Genomic DNA, 18112 nt, shown 5'->3' on the forward strand with positions numbered 1-18112 from the left:
ATTGATCTCGCTCAGCAGATGACTTATTTATCCTATTTTTATTTTATCTAGATTACATTTTCCAAGAAATTATAATGTTGGGAAATCTATTTTTAGGAGCCATCGTGCTGTTCCTCTGTTATTCCTCCTGGAATGTATGAATACATTGTCCAATGGGCATCGTAGGAGAATGTCCATTAGCAGATTCCAGCACCTAGAACCTGTTAGAACGGATGATCTGTGCGGGGTCTGGGTGTCTGATCCCTGACGGGTAACATACTGAAAATTTGATTTGGAGATGGACAACCCCTTTAAATCCCACGATTTTGAGGCGTCATACTGTGTAGTATCTATACCGGACCTGAATAATCGTGCACGTGCCAATATTCATATAGAGGAGTTCTCTGCACCTGATCACTATTATTCAGTAGTGCAGCCTCAAGCTTTGGGCCTCTTACAGTAGATTATACAGGATTTGCATTAAGTTAGAGTGAGTTTTGTTTCTCGCAGGATGGGCCTTTTACATTGTCTTATAAGTCGGCATGTGACGGCTGACATGTTTGAGATGTCTGGCGTCCTGCAGGGTCTGGGCTCCATATAGGGTTTCCCACAGTAAACACCCCAGCAGTGCCGACAGCGCCTTCACTTCCCCTTGATTTTACAGGATCCATTTGCACACATCAGGGAAGTCCAGGCCAGATGTCTTTATTTTTCGCCTTTAAAGTGGCTTTTTTCTTTCTTTGCTCTTCATACTACTTCTTATTATGACAAGTACAACCGTGTATGTGTTTAAGAGGACACTTATAGATCTTAAAGGGGTTCTCTGCTCTGAACAATCCCTGTTCCAATAAGCTAATTACAACATATTGCTCTGATTGGATCCCCATTGATCCTCTGTAATCTATTGGAAAATCTTGTCGTAAGTGTTTGCTTTCTCTACAGCGCCACCACAGGGGAAATTAAACATTACACCCTGTCCATTCACATCAATGGGTGGTCTTAATAATGCAGGACAGGACGGGTCCTCCAGGGTGAGAGACTCTCTTTGTTTGTAACAACTCTCCGTTCTGGCCAAGAGATGAAGATCTAAGGCAAGTTGGTCACAATGGAAAGCCTGTCTGCTAGAATAGCGGCTACCTGCTGACCCCATAGACTATTATAGGGTCCGTTTTATACTGAGATATACATTATGTTTTGTAGACTCCAGCGTGGATATGAACTTAACCTTAGACTGAGTAACCCCCTCCCCCCACCACCGTCTGCGTTAGCTGTATAGGACAATGTATAGATATAAGTCCAAATTTTGGAGGGTCGCGGTATGTCCATATTACAGCGGTGGGTTTAAGGCACCATACTTCCACCACTGTACAGTAGATCCCTATGAAGCTGCTTGTTGGGGTTATTAGGGGTTTGGGCGAGATAATATGGATACATTATAGCCCTAATAGAGGCCAAAAATCCCTGCGCACATATATAGGGAGAACCTCTCATGATGGATTTAACATGTCAGCTGAGGATTTGGAAAGCAAATATCACAACATCTTGTCTTTACCAGGTAAATACCTCCTGACTATCATGTTTGTTTAGCCGTATGTAAAGCACAAACGTACAATGAATAGTAAAGCCGCGCTCGCAACGTATCACTGTATAATGTAACGTACAATGTAACGTTCTGCAACTTTGTCCTACACATTATGAGCTATAGACCGAAGCTCAGTTCTATCTTTTCAGTAGATATTGTCATGTGGTTCTTCTCCTAGGATTGACAGGTCTGTTCTTAAATTTCCTTCTAGCTTCCCGATACCCTAAAACCCCTCCGTATTCAGTGCAGGCGCCTGGTGTTCAGGTGGCAGCAGCAGAAGACGAGAGCGGTATGGCGGTGTGATTCCGGTGCACGTCACCGGTGTGTGGCTTTGTAGCTTTCTGCCTCAAGGTGTGACATGGTTTTATGCATGACTTGTGCATGGCAGCCGCTGTGTGCAGTTTTTTTTTTTTTCTTTCAGATTTTCTGGACTTAAACGGCACCCAAACTTTTGGGCAACTTTAGATTTTTTTTTTTGGCACAATAAGATACTTTGACAGATTTTGGCTCCTGTGCTGAAATCCACTTTCTATCCCTATTGTATTTCTTCCTTTGTTCTTGTGACTGCTTCTCACTAGAGTTACGGGTGTGCGGGCTCTTGTATTATCTATTGCAGGGAAGCTGAGGCTGTGGGGGTCACTTCAAACAGGTTAGAACCTAGAACCGGGGTTTTGGTGTCTTATAAGAGTCTCTTCTTTTGTATGACACCATCACGTTCTACCTGTATTATTTCCAGAGATATCAGCAGTTGAAAACAGAATTATCAGCTACTCCCAATCTTGTGTTTACAAGTGATGATATCTCAGGATATAATACAGGTAAAAATCTTGGTGTCATATGAAAGAGGAGAGTCGCACCTTTCGTATGACACCAAAACCACTGTTCTACATTTTTAAATTGACTCCACCACCATCAGCAGCCTCAGCTTTCCCACATTATACAAGTGGCCATACACCCCCGTACTATAGCGAGACTAACGAGAGAGAATACAGAAGGGACTGAATGTTGATTTCAGTGCAGGATTTCCCAAAAAGGATCCAAAATCCAAACATTTATTGATGTCACAAATGCCAGGAACTGAAGTTATTTGAAATTTTAGGCAGAAAATGAGCTGTTGTTCGAAACTTTAGCTTCCTAGCCCCAGAGAGGATTGTGTAGGTGCCTAATAGGGGCTTGTTAAAACCAGAAATAGTTACTGATCCCTTGCAGTTTTTATCCAGAAGGTGCCTAGATCCCCGCTGAGCTCCGTTCGTTTCTTGGTGTCTCCCAACACTCATTCAGTCATTGTGCGAAGCGATGACCCAACCTATCCACTGGTTGGCTGGACAGGCATCTTAGTGAGTATCCTATGTCCTGAATAGTTCTCGAGAGAGGGTTCCTATACTTCCGTCAGGTTCTGTTGCAGATTTATCATTGAGTTCTGGGCTGGTTTCGACCCTGGGCCACATGATCAGAACCGGCACCCGACCCCTGGTCTCCCCTGTGTTCACTCCTAGTTACCTGAAATTTCTGGGCTTACAGAATTCGGCCCTATAGTACAGGTAACTCATGAGTTACGCAATGAGGGCATACAGGGACTCAGGACTCGGGTGCTGACTCTGATCACATGACCTATGGTTGGAACCAGTCTGGAACTCTGATTCATCTGGGGTAAGTATTGAAACCCTCCCTGGAGATCCCCTTTAAGGCGCCCTGTTTTCTGCTGTTGCTGCCATACATGGATTATGGTGTCATGTTCCCCAGGTGCCGTTCTATCTTCCTAGCAGACATATTTATCCGATGCGCCAGCTGTGCCCGCTCGAGTGAATCGATTGCCTTTTGTAATTAGACTGGTAAATTCTCCGTAGTCCTGGCGGCCGATCTGCGCTGGATTTATGATTTTCATCACAACATTTGGCAAACTCTTGTGAAAATGCAATTTAGGGATCAATTCAGCGACAAGTACTAAAATAGAGTCAGCACTTGTAGGATTTGTGTAACCGCTCAGATCTATTCGCACTCCTGTGTTCTCTAGACACCCGCCATTATCCCATGTCAGGTAAGAGGGGATTTATAGACTGCAGTTAAAGGGAATGGCCCATGTGTCAGTCTGTAAAAGCCAAAAATGTGTTTTTTTTTCTGTATTCTACTGTTGTAACTATTTATTCTAAGGGAGCGGCCTTATGGGGGAGCCACTATTCTTTCCCAATTTGTCCCAGAGGGGCTGTGTGCTTTATGGCAGCTGCAAAAAATACTTAGGGTCTATTCACACATGTATAAAATGTAAGTTGAGTACGTGCATGAGAAAAATCTGGGTGCATACCTGTATCTGTAGGCTATACAATTACATACATCGGGCTAAAATGATCTGTGAAGTAGTATGCACTGAGAAATCTATATGACACATGAACAACCCCATTAGCTTCTAATATTGCTAAGAGATGAGTAAGCTAAATAATAATGCTGTCCCTGCCTTCTAATGATGAGATGACTTTGTTGACCCTGCCCTCTTAAATTGGATGATTCTCCTGACTCTGTCTCCTAATGATAATGGGATGACTCTTCTGACCCTGCTATTCTAATGATAATGGGATGACTCTTCTGACCCTGCTATTCTAATGATAATGGGATGACTCTTCTGACCCTGTCTCCTAATGATAATGGGATGACTCTTCTGACCTTGTCTTCTAATGACAATAAGATTACTTTGCAGACTGTATCCTGCAGACTGTTGAGATGACTCTGCTGTCCCTGTCTTCTAATGATAAATGAGATAACATTGTGAACCCTGCCTTCTAATGACAATAAGATTACTTTGCAGACCGCATCCTCTAATGATATTGAGATGACTCTGCTGAACCCTGTTGATATTGAGATGACCCTGCCTGGTAATGAAAATGGATTGACTTTAACCCTTCTCCCTAACAATAATGAGATGACACTGCCCTGTAATGATAATGAGATGGCTCTGCAGGCCCTGCTCCTCTAATAATGAAATACCTCCGCCCTCTAATATTGAGATTATTTTGCTAACCCTGTTCCTTAGCCATGATGAGAAGATTACCCTTGATTCAATAAAGAGATGACTGTGCTGACGTTGATTTCTAATGATACCAAGGTGACTCTGCAGATGCTATCCCAGTCTACACAGCAAAGCTGAATAGGGTTGCATCTTACTTTAGGGGGATGAATTCCAGCTATAGTAGTTATAGCTAGAAAAACTTGCAGGTAATTTGCTGTTCCGTACAGTTCTACATATATGTATGTATGTATTTTATCACATGTAAGTTGTGTACAGCTTTTACATTCTTCACCCGATAAGACCTGCGAGATTTTGCAGTCATGGCGCCTGTTTACCCCCTGGACATATATATTTTATAGATCTATAACTGTTCAGTTGCGACGTGTTACAAACACGGAGTATATAGCGTATTAGCTTCTGTGTAACGTGTAATTGTCTTGTATCTGGTTAATTTATAAGCTGTGAGCGCTTCCATTGACAGTGTCAGCCGCCCGCATGGAAAACGCGTGTCAGCAGTTCCGTCCGCTGTCCTTTATGCTCTTGTTCTGACACAGCATTTTGTCGTCTTTCTGGCGTTTCGCTCGGCTCTGGGATAAATGTGTCTGTGGATCTGGTGCCAGGACAGAGGAGCATGGACAGCGTCTGCTCTCTGATGTCACCGCTAATGTAGGCAATTAATTGTCCTTTTTATCTACAGGCGATTAGTCGGCGACAATGCGGCTGCGAAACATCGAAGCTCCAATTTAGCAACAGTTCTGACGTAATTGTGACTGATGGGGAGACGGTCATAGGAACCAGTAATGGGGTTATTCTAATTTAAAGGGTCAAACCAGCCCCGCAGATAGATGGGTTAGGGTCACCAGACCCAGCATAAGAACCCCCAGCCCTGCAGATAGATGGGTTAGGGTCACCTGAATCAATGTTTCCCCCTTCTGAATCACTGAAATATTTCTGGTTTTGTCGATAAGTACTTGAGCTCTTTCGAGCAATGAGGGTGGTGCCATTGCTCCAAAGAGACCATTAATGGGGGTTGTCTGCTTTAATGTAGCCCCTTATATTATGCTATATGGGAGGAAAAAGCTGCGGCACTGAAGCCTCTCTTGTTTTTTCGGCGTGCCATCATCTCTTGAAACCAATCGCTGATATCATAGGGCCCTGTGTCGTCCTATATGGTGATAATAGAGGGAAACATTCTTATTTCTTGGGTAGGAATCTTAGGATCCACCCGGACAGAGCGAGGAGTGGTTACAAAGAGCGTCTCTCACATTGGAGGACCTAGCCTGTCCAGTATTACATAGACAAGCCATTGGTTTGAATGGACACCATGTAATTCTTCATTATTCCTGCGGTGGCGCTGCTGGGAATTTGAACAGCGAGGTTTCTCCACTGATTACAGCTGGTCACTGTGATGACTCTGTGATGAGCTTAAAGGGATTGTCCCAAATATATATTTTTGTAATGGGCTATCCTTAGGGTAGGCCATAAATATCTAATCGTGGCGGGGTGCTAGTACTGCAACACAGCTCCTATTGAAGTCAATGGGAGCTTCAGTACAGGGCACGTAACCTACTACTTCCAGCCCCATGTTGTGTATAAAACAAATGGTGAAATGACTAGGGTTGAGCCGATCTTGAGATTTCAGGATCGATTTTAAAATCCGATTTCCGATCGTTTTCCAGCCGATCGCGATCGTGAAATTTGCTCAATTACCGATCGGGATCCAATCTTTCCTGATCTCGATTGCTCAACCCTATTTATGATATATACATGAATAGGGTTGAGCCGATCTTGAGATGACCTCCAACCTCGATCCCGCCGGAAAAGGTCAGGATTGTGAAATTTACTCGATCTCCAACTGGAATCCGATCTTTTCCGATCCCGATCGCTCAACCCTAGAAAGGGCATAAAAACCTATATCTTGGACATCCCCTTTAAGTTCTCTAAGATTGCACTTTGGTATGCTCACCCTGTCACTATCTGCCCCTATAACAGTATATAAGGGGTTTACAGGAGATTTTGTGGCGGTGTTAGACTTCCTTTAAATTTTTTATCTCGGTCGTAAAAAGTTATGAGTGTTCGGCTCAGCAGAAAACCTGTAGTGCAGGGTCTGTATAATCTCCTATATTTCAGCTTTTTAACAAGATGTGTCCCAGTAATGTGCTGATGCCGGCGTAGCGGATACCGCGTAACTAAGCCAAACGATAAACCCAGAATTGAGGGAATTTTTTTACCAGTTTACTCCTGAGAATGTCTGTCAGCGCTCTGCCGAGGAGTATAATCCTATTACATGGCGCCCGATAGTCAGGACTGAGCCGAGTATTCCTGACTGTTCCTGGGTTGGATGTGATCCCCTTATATATCATCGGACAAGTTGCTGACTGAGCCTCATATATAAATACCCAGGCGAGGGCATAGGGGTTGGCGAGGGCATAGGGGTTTGTTGGCAACTTAGATTTTATGCCAGACCCCCCTTTTTTAATGTTTTTTGCTCTGGAGGACCGGATCCCTCATTGCTTTCAATGGGCAATGTGTAATACTTTGTTTCCCCTGCAGAGGCGCTGCAGTAGATTTAAAATCCTCTTGTCTAAGTAGATTTAGGCTATCTTGCCTAAGCTTCGTCTCCGCACTGTTAAGCCAAGTTCACATCTGTGGTAGGCTGTTTATTGGTCCGTGGAAGGAACAGAACGGACGTAAGGACCAGTGCAATACCAGATACATACGGAATTAGACAAGCCGGGGTTCTTTAGGTTTCCATTGATTTTTAAAATGAAATTGGGGGATGAAAAAGTTGTATGTTCAGGACTTGTGTGCCGATATCAGATGGACACTGCGATAGAGACTCTGGAGCAGATGTGACCTTGGCCTTAACAACATTTAGTGATATGCTTTACCGCAGTCTCATGAACACAGGCAGCAGAGACTGTAGCCGACTCATCTAAGCGTGCTCTAGCCAGGGAATCGGGGTGGATAAGCTGTGACATCATCTATTGTCAGTAGCGGATGTAATGATGGCTCTGTGATGTTATATAGAGAGGTGTTATCTTCTGTTGTAATGCTGTGATGTAAAGAAAACCCCTAGAGAATTTGAAATTGTCGGTGTATTACTAGGCTTGCTGGTCAGAGTGAAAATTGCAGATTTTTTATTTTTAATGTATATAGTGACCAGGAAAAAATTTTTAAAATTCTTTAAAAATATGGTTTAATTTTCTGGTGACCAATTCTCTTTAAAAACCCACCGATAACTGTAGGTCACCGCCAGTCTAAGGATTGGGGCATCATGTGGTTTTTCTCTGTATTTACCAAAATGGCGCACCCAAATGATAAATTTGTTTCAGTTCGCTCCACATTATTTCACCATAATAGAGCGCTCTGTAAGTTCAGCACATTTTAGAGACATCGGGTTAAGCTTTTCCTTGAGGTTGCCGGTGGCTATATCATTATATGATACCAGCCGTACTTATATGTCATATTCTAGTGACATTTGTCATGAGTCGCAACCGCGGCATGACACGGACTCTGCTTCCTCCTGATATCTCGGACATCTTGGTCCAAAAATCATCATTTTTTCCTCCTACTCAATGCTGTTAGCCAACAGATGGACGTGGACATCACGGCAGGACATGGCACTGCGTGACCTGGATAATCTGCATCAAATGCTAATAATACAGAGCCATTTACATTCTGACTCTGTGCCGGGAATACCATCCATCAGCTGAATAGAACAGAAGTTACTGGAACACAAAATACTTTTCTTTACAGTGCGTCATGTGTTCTACTCTAGTCACATCCAGAGCAGCACTCAAAAATCTGTCAACAGTCTGCTGTCAGACGCGCCCCTAACAGCTTAGCAGTGTTTTACTAATACATCCACTCTTCTGCAACGCATATTCAGATGTGTGATAACTGACAATGAATTTGTGGCATTCGCTTGGCTTTTGGGGCAAGATTTGGTGAACTTTTTGGAAAAATTATATCGGGTGATAGAGCTTAGGAGCAGACTCTACATTATAGTAGACCCTTTTGCTTAAAGTTGCCCCTCCACTGATTCTGGCGCAGTTGGGATGTTTTTTGTAGCCCCCACCATTCCCGAGCAATCAGTGCAGATAGATGCAGCATCCAATATGCTTAATTGGTTCTTAACGGTCAGGTGGGTGGTCCTCAGATTGAGGGGGATGGGGGGGGGGGATCGCCCACCTGACAGTAGATAACCTAATTAGCATATTAAGTTATTATTGTGTCTGGGCTGTCGTCTCATAAATTGTGTCCTCCTGATAACCAGCCATGATGTCCTTATTGTGGTCAGGATATCTTCTCATACATGTAGTGTCCTCCTGATAACCAGCCATGATGTCTGTCCTTATTGTGGTCAGGTTATCTTCTCATACATGTAGTGTCCTCCTGATAACCAGCCATGATGTCCTTATTGTGGTCGGGTTATCTTCTCATACATGTAGTGTCCTCCTGATAACCAGCCATGATGTCCTTATTGTGGTCTGGTTATCTTCTCACATATGTAGTGTTCTCCTGATAACCAGCCATGATGTCCTTATTGTGTCCGGTTATCTTCTCATACATGTAGTGTCCTCCTGATAACCAGCCATGATGTCCTTATTGTGGTCGGGTTATCTTCTCATACATGTAGTGTCCTCCTGATAACCAGCCATGATGTCCTTATTGTGGTCGGATTATCTTCTCATACATGTAGTGTCCTCCTGATAACCAGCCATGATGTCCTTATTGTGGTCGGGTTATCTTCTCATACATGTAGTGTCCTCCTGATAACCAGCCATGATGTCCTTATTGTGGTCGGGTTATCTTCTCATACATGTAGTGTCCTCCTGATAACCAGCCATGATGTCCTTATTGTGGTCGGCTTATCTTCTCATACATGTAGTGTCCTCCTGATAACCAGCCATGATGTCCTTATTGTGGTCGGATTATCTTCTCATACATGTAGTGTCCTCCTGATAACCAGCCATGATGTCCTTATTGTGGTCAGGTTATCTTCTCATACATGTAGTGTCCTCCCGATAACTTGTCCACAATAAGGACATCATGGCCGGGTTTCTGATAAGTCCCAGATCATAGAAAGTTCCTGCATTCACGGTCATATCTATTGGCAACCAATCAAGACAACAGATGTCACCACTAAAACTGCAACTTTTTAAATTGTTTTACTGTATATTTTAAAAAATGTAAAACTTTTAATAGTCTACAGATATACATAGAGTTCTGTTTATGGGCGTTCCCCTTTAAGGGAGCCTCTCATTGTAAGGTGTATCACTCTGTACAGGTTTAGATCTCTGTACATGATCTGCCATAGACATGATGATAAAGCAGGCGCAGGCAGAGATGTGCGTAATAACAGCGTGCAGAGTCAGGGGACGGCTTCCCTTGGGCAGGGCGTAGACACGTTGGCAGACAGCAGGTATAATTAATGTGCCAGCCCATTCCAGCACGCCACCGCCGCTCTGTACTGTATTATATGATTTGCTGCACTGGTTACTAATAAATCCTGTCTATTGTGTTTCAGAGCAACTCGAAGCCGCCCCACCTTCCTCCAAACAGCTGAAACACGGTAAGATTTAGATTGGGCGGAATAATGGCCTGGATACTTCTACCACCTCCTTGTCTGTATTCACACATTATAGTTTCTTGCCCTCTGACTGTTACTATCAAACCTGGCCCTTGGAAACAGACTACGACTACACTCACTGACATGTGACCTAACTGCACTTAAAGGGATATTCTGATTATTTTAAAGGGATTATACCATTAAAATCAATTTTTTTTGTCGATCATATGTAAAGGCTATTCTCCTACCTTTCGATGTTTTCTCTGCATTGCTGTTTCGTAGAAATCCCGGTTTTCGTCGGTATACAAATGAGTTCTCTCGCAGCACTGGGGGCGTCCCCAATGCTGCGAGAGAACTCTCCAGCGCCGCCTTCATCTTCTTCAGGAACGGCCTTTCTACACGTCTTCTTCCAGAGCTGGGTTCAAACTTCTAGGCCTCAGACAGAGCCGACTGCGCATGCCCGCCAGCCACAAGAAAAATGTCCGCATACACCGTAACTAAGCCGCCGTTTTTGTTGTGCGCAGTCGGCTCTGCCTGAGGCCTAGAAGTTTGACTGCCAGCGCCAGAAGAAGACGCAGGGAGAGGCCGTTGCTTAAGAAGATAGAGGCGGCGCTGGAGATTTCTCTCGCAGCATTGGGGACGCCCCCAATGCTATTTGAGCGCTGAGGACCGCCCCCAGTGCTGTGAGAGAACTCATTTGCATACCGACGAACACTGGGTTTTCTATCGAACGGCTGCGCAGAGAAGACATATAAAGGTAGAAGAAGAATAGCCTACGTGTGATGGACAAAAAGAGATTCTACCATTACAATCAAATTTTAAGTTCATAAGGCGGGCAGTTCCTTGTAGCTTTGGGCGTTCCAAACACAGCAGAGCAAGTATGCATGCTGGGAGTTGTGGTTTTACAACAGCTGGAGTGCCGAAGGTCGCCTGCCCCGGTATACAGCATGTCTGCATACACCTTGACATGTCTGCAGCTGCCAGCTATATACTGATCTGTCCACGTGATGTCACCACTGCCGCTGATCTGTATACAAACACAGCGATCACAATGCAGGGACGGTGGGAAAGATGCAAAAAAGTGCATTGTTATTTTATAGCCTCCCCCCCCCCCCCGACTGCCTGTGTTTATTAATCCCAGACACCCCCTTTATTCATCGGCGCCCCTTGTCTTCTGTCAGTGGTATACATCATATTCCAAATGTATTGTGTACCTGCAAGGCTGAGGCAAGACCGACCCCATATAATAATACATCACCATTACACTTGGGGCGTTCCGCGGACTGAAGCCTCATGGTAAATATCATTTCCATAGATGTGATCCGGCACCAGCATGTTGTTATTCAGTAATGGCTTTTACTTTGTAAAGGTCACACAGACAGAAATGTCACGGTATTCAGATTCTTATTTGGGGACATTTGTCATTTAGTCGCCAACAAGGGACAAATAAAGCTAATTTTATTCTCATATAAAGCTTTTCTTCCTTAAAGTGTAACTAAACTTTTTTTTCCATAAATCTATAAAGCAGGTGAAAATAACAAATGTAATATAGATACTTAAGGAACGCGCCTGCTTCTTCTCTTATTTGTCTCCTGCCACTGATCAAATGTGTACAATAGAAGTCTATGGAGAGGGGAGGGAAGAGAGTACTATAGGAAGGAGAGCACTATAGAGAGACAACACTGCTGAAAGAAAGCAGGATTTCTCTATGAGTGGGGCACCTGCTTGAGGCATACCTCCCAACTTTCAAAGGGCAGAAACAGGGACAAAATTTTGGCACGCTTAACATGCCGTGGCAAGTTTATCTCCGCCCACTTCTAAATTGACTCCGGTCATTCTTATCCATTTCTCTTTGTGCTCCCCACACAGTATAATTCTCCTAGTCACCCTGATATTATACGCCCCCACATTATAATGGTCTCCTCAAATTAACCCCACAGTATAAAGTCTCTCTCCTGGTGTACCCACAGTTTATTGTATCCCTCTAGTTTCCCCCCAGTTTAATGTCCCCCTCCAGCTAACCCCACTGTCTAATGTCCCTCTCCAGCTGTTCCATAGTTTAATGTTCTCCTCCACCTGCCCCAGTTTAAACTGGGGGCAACTAGAGGGGGGCATTAAACTGGGTCAGCTGGTGGGAGAAATTAAACTGGGGGGAAACTAGAGGGGGACATTAAACTGGGGCAACTGGAGGGGTACATTAAATCGTGGGGACAGCTAAATGTCCTTGTCTGGTTCCCCCCAGTTTATTGCTCCCTCTATATGCCCCCAGTTTAATGTCCCCCTCATATGCCCCCCCTTTTTTCCCTCTTTATCTGCCAAAACTTAACAAAAAACCCCTTATACTCACCTCTCCTCGCTCCCTTCAACGTCTTCACATCGTGCCTACAGCTCCCGGAGTCAGAACATGTAGGGGGCACAGTGGTGAGGCCGGGGCTGTGCGCTCCTGCTTCACCACTGTATTCAACTCATCTACATCCTTTCCAGACACAGATGAGTTGAATCCGAGTTGTACCTGCCGCTGACCAGGACCACAGGACTGTACCGCTGAGTCTGGGATCGTTGAGAGGTATGCCTGAGGCATAATACGGACAATAGACCTGGATACAAGGATTCCTTGTTCATTCAGCATTGGATGTACAGTAGCAGGAGCGGGCCAAGGGATTATTTTCTAGTCACCCCGACACCTGGCTTTGTGCAGCCCCCGCTATACACATACATTATACCGTCTCATTATTACCTTCCCTTCTTTGATCCTGTGATGGGTTCTTGTGATCTTTTTCTGATGTTGATGTTTTTCTATTCCAGTCTTACTCCACAATGCACTACCGTTTATTGGCTTCGGCTTCTTGGATAACGCTATTATGATTGCTGCGGTAAGAAACAAGTTTTCTTATATATACACCTCTCTCTCTCTTTTAATAACTTTAGGGCTTTAAATTAGAATTTTTGCTTCTTGGCAAAACTTTATAACTCGGATAATTCTGGATGATCAGATCCATGAAAATAATATGACATACTAGATGATGGTTTCCAGCAGGCTCTATGGAAACATATTAAAAAAAAATTCTATTTAAGGACTTGTATCAATATTCTAGATTGATCTCTTGATAGAAAATGGTCTTTTTTCGATATGGAAATGAGTTCTTCAGAGCAATGAGGGCATGGCCACTTATGTCTTTGGAGCAATGACAGTGCCTTCATTGCTCCAAAGCTGCTCATTTGCATATTGACAAAAAAAACACGCCATATTTTGGCAACGGAGGCACCAATACCTAAGGCAAAACACTGTTTGATTCTGGTAACCTATTTGCGGGAAGGGTTCTGGTGACCGATTCCGTATCAAAGGTGTAATCCCTTTGGACAACACTACTTTGTCAGAAGGTTTCCTGAAACATAAGCTTATTAGGGAGTGTCCCACCATTGGGGAGGCCATTGATTAGCACAAAGCTATAGGAGATCCTGAATTAACATGTTTAGTTTTCCTGCAGCTCCTCCGCAGGGGAAATGCGGAATTACATACTTCTTGTTGAAATCGATGAGACATCTACACAGAAGAAAAGTAATACTCGTGGTAACAAGTCTTTGGTCGGGTTGCTTGAATGGGAGGCCTCTACCTATTAACCCATAGTTGCCTGATAGGGTATTTCAATCTCTTTGCCAACCCTGTCCTATACGGAGACATGTAAGAAGGTTATCGTCAGACATTGGTAGCCATGTCCTATGATAGCTGGGTATACCCTTCTCTTTAGACCCTGAGTTCTCCGGTCAGATAGTCAGTGGTAATATCATAGGCCTCATCCTCCACCCCCATAGCGTTCATCGCACCCAGCTCCTCCAGTCTGATGACAGCTCATGTGTTGTGCTTTGCCAGGACAGATCTGTGTTTGCCTCATTGTATAATAATTACAGCTTATTTATAGAGCCGCGACGTATCGTACAGGACCCACAAGCCACTGGCCAGGAGCCCAGAATACATTATGCAGATTCAGTAGGAGGAGGTGAATTATGAGCGACCTAGGAGACTGTGGAATTGGGTACAATGGTATTTATGACTGGTGAAGTCGCCCATATCAACCAATGACTGTCATATTTTGCATGAGGTTTATTATGGGTTACGTCGGCATACCGGTTTTAAAGAAATAGAAAATGCCTATTAAAGGGGAGCGCCCATAATAACACTCCTATTATATTTGCCTTAGATTTACAGATATAGCCAAGCCAAAAAGTACTTGCATCAACCATCCGTCTCTATGGGGAGAACATACAAACTCCTTGCAGATGTTGTTCCTGGCAGGATTCAAACCCCGGACTCCAGCGCTGCAAGGCTGCAGTGCTAACCACTGAGCCACCATGTTGCCCCAATATTACAATATTCATGAGGTTTTCGTGAGGTTCTATCTTCAGTTTTGTTTGGACCAAACACATCCTAACTGAAATTGCTCGTATTATAAAAAGACCCCATAGTGTAATTCTTGGAGGAACAGGGAAGGTGACAAACATGAAAACCAGTGTTACTTACCTCTCCTGGGCTCCCTCGAGATTCCCTCTTCTCTTCCACTCTTCTGTCTGACGTCAGGTACCGCTGAGACCCAATCACAGGTCTAAGCAACCCCTGATGTGATGTAGATGCACCCGAAGAGAACAGGGGGCCATACTGAAGCCAAGGAGAGGTGAGTAACACTGGTTTGCATGTTTGATCACCTCTCTGGGGACGCCGCCTATTATATTCTAAGGCCTGAAGGGATCCCAGAGTATAAGAGAAGTTTTGTTTCGGACATGTTCAGTCCAGACGAATATTGCGAGGTTCACCCAACACGTACTTTAAAAAGGGTGTGGTTTTATAAGGGGCATGACCTAAATATTTGACGTTAAGCATAATCTAGATAAAACGTATAATTATTTCATTAATTTAGGTCATTATCACCCAGCCCTAAAAATACTTGATAAAAATGTTCAGGCCGCTAAAATAGGCCGGAGCTTCTTGGTAAGTTTGGTGTGTTTTGCATGTGGCTGGGCGAATCATCTAAAAATGATTTTTGTCATGTCACTTATTTTGCCTTGGTTATTGCAATGTTTTCAATTTCGTTTGGCCCAGACATGTCCAAAGCTAAACTGCTATTGTTATACTCTGGGGAGGTGGGGGGCAGAGTATAACAAGTGGGGGGCCAGGGGAGGTGATTAAACATTAAAAAAAAAGCCAGTACCATTTTAGGGTAATATTTTCCCAGGTAAAACCATGATCATGAAATTCAGTTTTGGTTTCATATTGTAAAAAGTAGATTAAAGTACAAGGGAAAATTGAAGTAGATTTTAAAAAATTTTTGGCTAAGTATAACTTTATTCTCATGTGACAATAACGCGACTTCTTGCCGTGTTGATTCGCTCCCCTGTGAGTTTTGAGGGATGATTTACAAGCTGCCAGCGCTGGACATGTTTGCGAATCTCCGATCGGCTCCTTAACAGCTGTGCGCGGGGAGTGTGTCGGTCACGCCGCTATTTCTTCCATCCCTTTTTTTAGTAACACAATTGACTTTCTCTCCTGGAAGGTCAGACTCCAAGGAGGACTCGCTAAAACATGTCACGCGTGATTAGTCCGGGCCTCCGCCTGCAGCTTCTGATAACTGCTACATATAATATGTCAATTGCAGGCGGCAAAGCCACAGATAGTAGGTAGCCCAAGTCCACGTATTATTCTGCGCCTGCTTGAAGCGACGTTCGGCTGGTCATACTTGTCGCTTAGGTTTTTTCAGTGGTGAAAGAAGTCTTCCAGTTTAAAAAACAAAAAAGTAAAACATTCTTATACCACCCAATTGGGGAATCCTGCTTAATAGAGGAGTATGGTTTAGGAGGGCCTGCCTCTTTCTGCGGAGGGCCCGCCTCACTCTTCGGACACTAGGGTGGCGCTGCAAGGAAATCAAGCTCTTGCTGTCAGGTTTCCCACAGATTACATCCGATTACCGTACTTTTGGATGAGCTTATGGTTAAAAGATACACAAATAGGGATTGTCCAGCGTGGAGAACTGAAAAGGGCCTATTTTTTTTAATCAAAGTTTTACGTCGTATTTTTGTAAGAATATTTTATTTTTAATTTTCCACATCAACGTCAATGTTTAGAACAAAAAAAAAATCTACATCCTGCAATTTTCACTTTGACCACTTAGCCTAATAATAACTTGGCAGTCCTGTAGGGGTTTTCTTTGCAGTCTCTTCATTTACATCACAGACAGGATTACAATAGACAATAGCACCTCTATTGACGCCACCACTGACCCAGCAAACATATGCCTTATGCATCCCCATACACAGAAATATAAAAAATAGTTCCAGTCATCATATCAAGTATTTTTTTTTTTTAAAGGGGTTGAAACGTAAAGAAAACAAAATAAATTTGGTATCTCTGGAATCGTACCGACTCTTAGAATACAGGTAACCTGTCATCTTGACTGCACAGTGAACACCATAGAAATGAAGCCTGGAGGAAAGTTGCACAAATGCAGTTTTTCTCCTTCTCCACCCCGTTCTGATTTTTGTTTTCCAGCTTTCCGCTATATCTTACAGAATATTCAATGATACCGTTACAAAGTACAATTTATTTCTCAGACTTGAAGCCCTCGTACAGCTCTATGAACAGAAAAATAAAAAAAATATGGCTCTTAGAAGGCAGGGAGTCAAAATGGAAAAATGTCTGTGGCGGGAAGGGGTTAAAGGAGGAAACTATCTAAAGTCCTCCTCTGACTTGTCGAATGACGTAATATGGTAATAACTGTATTAGAGACATCTGTAACGCTTGATTTGCTAAACCCCATCATGTGTTGCTTACTGACTCCCCCCTCTACTCGCTGACGTCCCCCTCTACTCACCGACGCCCCCCTCTCCTCGCCGACGCCCCCCTCTACTCACCGACGCCCCCCTCTACTCGCCAACGCCCTCCTCTACTCGCCGACGCCCTCCTCTACTCGCCGACGCCCCCCTCTACTCACTGACGCCCCCCTCCGCTCACTGACGCCGCCCTCTGCTCACTGACGCCCCCTTCTGCTCACTGACGCCCCCTTCTGCTCACTGACGCCCCCTTCTGCTCACTGACGCCCCCTTCTGCTCACTGACGCCCCCTTCTGCTCACTGACGCCCCCTTCTGCTCACTGACGCCCCCTTCTGCTCACTGACGCCCCCTTCTGCCGCCCCCTTCTGCTCACTGCCGCCCCCTTCTGCTCACTGCCGCCCCCTTCTGCTCACTGACGCCCCCTTCTGCTCACTGACGCCCCCTTCTGCTCACTGACGCCCCCTTCTGCTCACTGACGCCCCCTTCTGCTCACTGACGCCCCCTTCTGCTCACTGACGCCCCCTTCTGCTCACTGACGCCCCCTTCTGCTCACTGACGCCCCCTTCTGCTCACTGACGCCCCCTTCTGCTCACTGACGCCCCCTTCTGCTCACTGACGCCCCCTTCTGCTCACTGACGCCCCCTTCTGCTCACTGACGCCCCCTTCTGCTCACTGACGCCCCCTTCTGCTCACTGACGCCCCCTTCTGCTCACTGACGCCCCCTTCTGCTCACTGACGCCCCCTTCTGCTCACTGACGCCCCCTTCTGCTCACTGACGCCCCCTTCTGCTCACTGACGCCCCCTTCTGCTCACTGACGCCCCCTTCTGCTCACTGACGCCCCCTTCTGCTCACTGACGCCCCCTTCTGCTCACTGACGCCCCCTTCTGCTCACTGACGCCCCCTTCTGCTCACTGACGCCCCCTTCTGCTCACTGACGCCCCCTTCTGCTCACTGACGCCCCCTTCTGCTCACTGACGCCCCCTTCTGCTCACTGACGCCCCCTTCTGCTCACTGACGCCCCCTTCTGCTCACTGACGCCCCCTTCTGCTCACTGACGCCCCCTTCTGCTCACTGACGCCCCCTTCTGCTCACTGACGCCCCCTTCTGCTCACTGACGCCCCCTTCTGCTCACTGACGCCCCCTTCTGCTCACTG

At 45.0% G+C, this 18112-nt stretch overlaps 1 protein-coding gene across 2 annotated transcripts in view; it reads left to right on the forward strand.

The window, feature by feature from the left end:
* TMEM65 (transmembrane protein 65) overlaps positions 1-18112 on the forward strand; it is a 56378-nt gene that overhangs the window by 23907 nt on the left and 14359 nt on the right. Inside the window, exons 2-4 of one of the 2 annotated variants that reach the window (XM_075270114.1) lie at positions 1773-1850; positions 10096-10140; positions 12943-13010. In XM_075270114.1, the coding sequence (XP_075126215.1) occupies positions 1773-1850; positions 10096-10140; positions 12943-13010 (191 nt within the window). The remainder of the gene's footprint in view (positions 1-1772; positions 1851-10095; positions 10141-12942; positions 13011-18112) is intronic. The other variant, XM_075270115.1, reaches the window with a different exon arrangement.

Source organism: Leptodactylus fuscus, chromosome 4, assembly GCF_031893055.1.
Source record: "Leptodactylus fuscus isolate aLepFus1 chromosome 4, aLepFus1.hap2, whole genome shotgun sequence".
NCBI lineage: Eukaryota > Metazoa > Chordata > Amphibia > Anura > Leptodactylidae > Leptodactylus > Leptodactylus fuscus.